Genomic DNA, 7,034 nt, shown 5'->3' on the forward strand with positions numbered 1-7,034 from the left:
TTAACATGTCCCTTGTCTTTATGAAAGTCGTTTTTTAAGGTAATTCATTTTGGTTTGCTTCAAATAAATCGGAAGTACAGTACATCAGAAACACAATTTTCATTGTTTCATTCATTTTTTATGTTTTTGCTGAAATTACTTTTAAGGTACCATGTCATGGCCATTTCTACTGATCATAATTCCATTGTTGAGGTCTACTAGAATAGATTTACATTGNCAGACAAGAACTTAAAGGTCCCATGTCATGGCCATTTCTACTGATCATAATTCCATTGTTGAGGTCTACTAGAATAGATTTAAATTGTGCAAATTTCCAAAATCACATTGGTTTTTCATACAGCATCTCTGTATAGTATGTTTATTCACTCTTTGTCCTAAACGCCTTGTTGGAGCTCCTGCAGAGCTCAGTGGGCTCACAGGGAGGTTCCCTATGAGCCCACTGTGCTCTGATGTGTGTTTATCTGTTACAATGGCGTTTGTTAGCAACCAGAAAATGACAACAGTAATGACAAACATATGAGAATGCTGCGTGGGGTCTGGGTGCCGTGTTTGCGGGATGTTGCGGGGCTCGCTGCTGCGAAACTCTGCGGAGTAGAAGTTAGAAGAAGTAGAAGTAGAAGCGGAGTTTCTCGGCTGAGAAAAGATAAGGCTGAGTGGATGGGTGTTTCTCAATCGCAAGGATGCTGGCATGGTAGTCGCATATTTCCAAGTCACTTCCTTCAGAAACGAAGCAAGTATGCTTCCAAGCCACGGCTTCGGAAAACGAAGAAGAATGGAACAGGCTAACAAGTGTGCCACTCTCTCTAACGGTTTCAACATAAACTGTACCGAATAAATACCTCACGATGTCTATCTAATTATGAACTTGCTTTACTTTCACGGAACACCTTTTTGGTGATAACAAATGTAACAAAGTAACATATTTACCAACACATGTTCTACGCCACTACATAGTTACATTTAAATGTGTGCTGCGTCGGTTCAGCCATTCTCCGCAAGGGTTTTTGAAACTGGTTCGTGCGCAAAGCATTGTGGGGGTTTTAAGGACGCGAAGTCTACCCATGTGCAGCCTCGAAATTTCCCCCAAACCAAGGACGCGGCCTCGGTGGAATTCCAAGTATGCTGGACATTGGAACAGTACTTCGGCGGCACTCGATGATGTAGCATCCTTGAAATATTGGCTTGGAAGCCAGTATCCTCGAGATTGAGAAACGGCCTCTGTCTGTTAGATACCTGCTTTTTCTTCCTCTGTTTTGATGTGCTTAAATTGTGGACACACTTAGAGCATCCTTTGTTATTTTATTGCTAATTTCAAACTGTTTGCATTGAATATACTTAAAGAAGTAGTCTTTTTGAGAATTATTAACTTATTTAGCTATATATTAGATCGACTGTAGAAAATATGACATTAGGGACTTCTGTCAAAAGGAACACAAAAAAGGGTTAAATGCGTACACCACTAATTGTTGTTTTTAAAGTCTGGGTTATTTACTCTAGTTGTTTCCATTTGTAATGCTAAGCTAACTCCCGCCTGGGTCCAGCTTCATATTTAGCATACAGATAAATGATGAATCTCTTTAAAAAATACAACAAAAGAACTGCTATGTTTTCATAAAGATATTGAGATTGATCTAGAAGGTGGACTTCAATCTAATAAAAAGTTGGTCCATTGATTTTGAATCACTGGGTCACATGACATTGTGGTTATTGACAGCAATCAAAAACAGCAATCAAAACTTTTCAATAACAGTATCTGTATAAAATAGAAGATGCCATACAATTCAACAAAAACAGATGTGTCTTAATGTCCAGTGTAGTAACAATAATGCTGCCTTTATTTGGAGTCAATGGGTCACATGACTCTGAAACTAAAATGATCAATAAAACATGTTTAGCATAACTGAAGTATTGAAGAAACACATGAAACCCTTTGGATTAAAGATGGAGTTTGGATGTGAGTGAATATCTCTCCAAAATCCAACCTAAAACTAACTTCACTGCAGGTATTTTGCAGTTTTTACATTAGTTTGGGTATTTTCCAGAAAATACTTTTGAATAAAGCAGACTCAATGACACATGATGATGCCTTTTGTGGGAAACAAGTGCACTTAACCCTAGTGATTACAGGAATGTTTAATTTGTTATGAGAAAAACACGATTGTTCATCTAAAAAAGGATTAACTTGCCACTAGAGAAAACTCTGCTATTATCGTATATCTATACAATTATGGCATTAAAGCAGCAAACTATCATTACCAAATACGAGCTCAGTAACTGAATAAGAAGAGATGTAAGGAGAGGCTTTTAAAGACCCGTGATGGAAAATACCCAGAACATACATTTGTTTGAAGATGGATTATACTCAGTCATACACTCTAGTTCGAGATGGGGGGGATTTTTCCTTTTCCAACCATTTCTTCTCGCAAATTACAAAACTATTAAAGCTATAGCTGAGTGTGTGAATAACAAATGCTGCTAAAGAGAACTGTATAAGCTTCTGAAATATAAATATCATTATGGAGAAGATGCTGAGAATTATTTGATGCCCTTGGATGAGTTTCTTAAAATACAATCGCTTAGTGCAACAAAATGGGTGTTCTGTCAAGTTCACCTAAAAAAATATAATGAAAACATGTTTAACAAACTATCTTTTTAGGCCCCTTGATCAGACACAAATAGACTGTAACTGATAATCCCACTTTCAGTAAGTAGCTGGAAAAAAAGCTTTTTTTTTTGTGGAGTCAGTTGATCTTACTTTCTAAAGCTTATAAACTGCAGCATATGAAGTCACTGTTAGCAAAATGCCAAACAAAGAGACATATTTGTGGTGTCAAAACTTTGTATTCTGCTCTGCTGCCATACCAGTGGAAATACCGCTACTCAGCTTCTCTCTCTTTTCCTTTTTTCCATGGAAAGCTGGATTTGGGAAAAGCCTTGCCTCTCTCCTCCTCCTGCTGCCTTCACATCCGGGTCAGTTGGGTTTGTTGGAGCTGAATGCTGCCTTCAGGTGTCCCTCGTAAACTTGTAGACTACAAGTTTAGAAGTTGATTGATTGATACATTTTGAAAACATTTGGCACTTTACGATTGTTCTGTGTTACAGTAGTTCATTTCTAAAAAGTAACGAGGTTTGTTGCATTGAAAGTTGTAACGATAATGTAAGGATGTCCTGGTTGTTTAAAATAAATCTCTTTAAAGTGGTAGAACTACAAAAACAAACTTGTAGAAGTAATTCCTTACATATAGTTGAGTTAGTGTGTTTTTCAACAAAGTTATTTTCATTAAAAAAACACAAATGTGTTGATAAATTGTTAACATAATTGGGCCAAAAAAGTGTGTAGGTCAATTAAATTACCATTATATATTTTTTGATCAATTCATAAACATTAATTATTCAACCATTGTTAGTTGTTAATTGGCTTTCAGGTTTTTTCACTAACCAGTCAGATTAATAATTAAACTCAATGTAGGCCTATTGCATTCATTCTCCTCATTTCTGTTTTACTCCTTAACTACAGTAGGTCGCTTTTGAACAGCGAACCTGTCAATACCGATCTTTGAGATATCGCTTGAAGGCATCACAAGTTGAGCAGCTCCCAGTTAATGCAAAGGCAGACTGATGATCCAGCTGCTGCGCGCTGACATGGATACAAGTGGCGTTTACTGCTGAAACTGGACACATTACAGTGTGGCGCTGACACTGGGGGACTTCAAAGAACGGAAAAACTTCTTCCACGACCGCACTCATGTGATTTCCCCTTGTTTGAGCCATGTCCAAGACCCTGAAGAAGAGGAAGAACCACTGGACTAACAAAGTCCATGAGAGTGTCCTTTGCAGGAATGAGGAGGGGGAGCTGGGGCTGGAGTTGAAGGGCGGCGCAGAGAATGGACAGTTCCCGGTTATCGGCGAGCTTCTCCCGGGCACAGCGGTGTGCCACAGCGGCAAACTGTGGACGGATGAACTCCTCCTGGAAGTCAATGATACCCCGGTGGCTGGACTCACCACCAGGGACGTCCATGCTGTGGTCAAACACAGCAAAGACCCCGTCCGACTCAAGTGTGTCAAACAAGGTAAGTGTTTTCAAGCTCTCACGACAACTTTTCCCGCATTTCGTAGTTTTCTTGTTCGGACATTTTTGGAAACCGTTAGCTTTTTGACACGCTTTGGTGTTTTGACAGCAGTGCTTTTGTCTTCTGAAACTGATAGCCTCTCGATGCTATTAGCAAACATTGTCGCGAAAATGAACTTTTTGCAGTGTTTTATTGTTGTTGCAAGTCTTATGTACACATTTTATTCATATTAGTTGTTGTAAAAATGTGTTTTAGACGTGTTTTGTTTGTGTTTGCAGGGTGGTGTAATATAGCTTGTAAGGGGGTGTGTTACATTTAGGGCAGTCAGAAAATACACACTCACGTTTTGTACTAAATTCAAGTGCAAAAGTGTAGTTTAATGTTGTACATAACAACAACAACAACAACAACAACAAACTTATAATACCATATTGATGCTGTACTGTAATATTTCTAAATGTCATGTAGCCACCGTAGGTCAAGATTACTGAATATCAAGAAGCCAGGTATAATACCAATGGCATAAACAATGGATTATATATTGGATTACACTATATTGGATTACTCTTCATCAGCCTCTGAAACTAAAGAATCACAATATTAAAAGCAAACATGTCAAAAATCTATATAAAGTATCCCTGACAAATATAAAACAAGTAGTCAAACTGATCAGTGTGTATTTAAAAACGTTGTTATTAATCAATACTGTAATCTTTTAAAGCAACCATGCAAATCATTCTCTAATATATTCGATGTGAGCATTTGCTGATCGTCTTTGATAGTAAACTTTGAATATTTTCATTGGGCTGAGGCTGTTTATCAGTCAAAAGAAGTTAAAAGAAAAAAATGCTTCTTCTACATTTCCAACTTTTTATCACACATACTTTTTTTGATAAGCACACATTAAGTATGCAATATTTATTATCAAATTAGTGCTACATTAAGTGGACTCGATTGGATTTGGAAGGGATATAGTATAGCAAATTTCCAAGTCCCTATTTCAACAGTTTAGTGATGTCATGAGATTTTAAGAATACCGTGTGATGAGGTCACAGAAATTGAATGCCGCAGCTTTCACATCTTTTGCAGAAGATTTCTGAAGCGAGTGTTGTGGTTTTACTTTCGGCACAGGAAGACAAGATTGTCCTGTCCAGCACTCCATAATTGTTTTAGATATTTTTGAATTGCAACACACGCAGCAGCCAGAACTCAAATATAAATTGGCCTAACATGCACCAACTCCATCTAAAGCATTGGTTCTCAACTGGTGGCTCGCAACCCAAGAGTGGGTCGCGGACCCGTTTCGAGTGGGTCGCGGATGTGTGAGTGAAGAAAAAAATAAATAAAAATTGAATTTCTTTTTTTTTCGGGGGGGGAAGTCAAACTTTTATTTTGAAGGCCCAATTTTCTAACGCTGTGCATGCAGTCAGCGTTGGACTGAAAGTACCGGAGACCATAAACGGTTTTCAAAACTCACATCGTGATCATCTTCTCAATAAAATATCTTTGCTGATGTTTTTGCGAGTCTTCTGGCCAATCAGAATCAAGATTGTTGACGGAAGTCCCCACGGAGAATAACTTTGCGGTAGAACTCTTCTTTATACATCAATGGGTACAACCTCAGATCAAAATGAACACATAATGAAATATGACCCCCGGTTTGATGATTGACAGGTCAGAGAACAATGGGGGCTATCTACCCTTACCCACAATTTAAAGTAAGTCACACAGACTATCTCCTCTTTACTCTTCTCGCCGCAAGATGTCAGAACAAAGTGAAAAACAAACAATGGCATAACATATTATTAATATGTCGGGTAGTAATAGATTTATTTATTTTGTTTGTTTTTCACTTTGTTCTGACATCTTGCGGCGAGAAGAGTAAAGAGNCAAATCGAATCCATCACATTTACCCACGAACATTTCAGCTAAAGACCGGGCAAAGCAGTACCCCGATGTCTTTTACGAAAGTGGGGGGAAACTATTCTGCACCCCGTGCAACTGTGTGTTGGAGCATAAGAGAAAATCGAAATCAAAAGCCAAACAACTCACATTCACCGAGGCATCAAGCTCCAAAACCCTTTCGAGGGCTACAAGAAACGAAGTGAGTAGCCTACAAGATTGAAGCTGCAGATAACGAACGAGTAACTGAAAAGGCGGAGAAGTGTGTGTGTGTGGAGGGGGGGGTGTGAGATTAATATAGCCCAATTGCTTTTACAATAAATAAACATTGAATGTGTTTAATTGAATAGTAAAGGGGTTTAACGTTAGTGGCAGGTTGTGTGTGAGAGAGAATAAATAAGACAGCCCAATAATTTAAAAAAATTGTTATTCTTTTTTCCCGCATATTTCGCATATTTCGCAACTTCTCGCAATTTCACCGCATAAAATCACATAAAAACCCCGCATGTTTAATCGCATAATCAAGGATTTTAGCCCGCATAATCAAGGAATTTAGCCCGCATAATCAAGGATTTTTGCCCGCTTTTTCCTGGAGGGTCTAGTGAACATTCACGCTCTGTTAATAATAATAATAATAAATAATAATGCATTACATTTTTTATTGGAGCGCTTTTACAGGTGCTCAAAGCGCTTAAGGCACCAACAGACCCTAGTAGGATCACCCTGACTATCCTGACCTACAGAAAGTACCTCCATGTTACCATGATTTTAAAGGAAGCTTTTAACAAATCGAAAGCCATGTCGCTACCTCCTCACCGACCTTTTGATTGTCCCATTGACCTCCTACCCATTCCCAAGGGAAGACTGTATTCTATATCAAGACCAGAGAGAGCAGCAATGGACGAGTACATTTCCTCTTCTCTCAAATCAGGGATTATCCGCCCTTCATCTTCACCAGCCGGGGCGGGGTTTTTCTTCGTAGGAAAGAAAGACGGTTCTCTGAGACCTTGCATAGACTACAGTCCTCTTAATGACATTTCGGTAAAGAACCGCTATCCTCTG

The 7,034-nt window shown here is 38.6% G+C and overlaps 2 protein-coding genes across 2 annotated transcripts in view; one reads left to right on the forward strand and one right to left on the reverse strand.

Annotated features, from left to right (window-relative positions):
* Positions 1 to 3,624: 3,624 nt before the first annotated feature.
* On the forward strand, positions 3,625 to 4,389 carry LOC104950873 (membrane-associated guanylate kinase, WW and PDZ domain-containing protein 2-like). The gene is made up of 2 exons (XM_010777464.1): positions 3,625 to 4,070; positions 4,349 to 4,389. The coding sequence occupies exons 1-2, from the start codon at positions 3,770 to 3,772 to the stop codon at positions 4,387 to 4,389; spliced, it is 342 nt and encodes a 113-aa protein (XP_010775766.1). The 5' UTR covers positions 3,625 to 3,769.
* Positions 4,390 to 4,631: 242 nt separating this feature from the next.
* The window catches only part of LOC104950880 (prolyl 3-hydroxylase 3-like), a 6,923-nt gene continuing 4,520 nt past the window's right edge, over positions 4,632 to 7,034 (reverse strand). Inside the window, exon 5 of the mRNA XM_010777476.1 lies at positions 4,632 to 4,654. Within this exon, the coding sequence (XP_010775778.1) occupies positions 4,632 to 4,654 (23 nt within the window). The remainder of the gene's footprint in view (positions 4,655 to 7,034) is intronic.

This window comes from Notothenia coriiceps, unplaced genomic scaffold (assembly GCF_000735185.1).
Source record: "Notothenia coriiceps isolate Sejong01 unplaced genomic scaffold, NC01 NC01_scaffold00000339, whole genome shotgun sequence".
Classification (NCBI taxonomy): domain Eukaryota; kingdom Metazoa; phylum Chordata; class Actinopteri; order Perciformes; family Nototheniidae; genus Notothenia; species Notothenia coriiceps.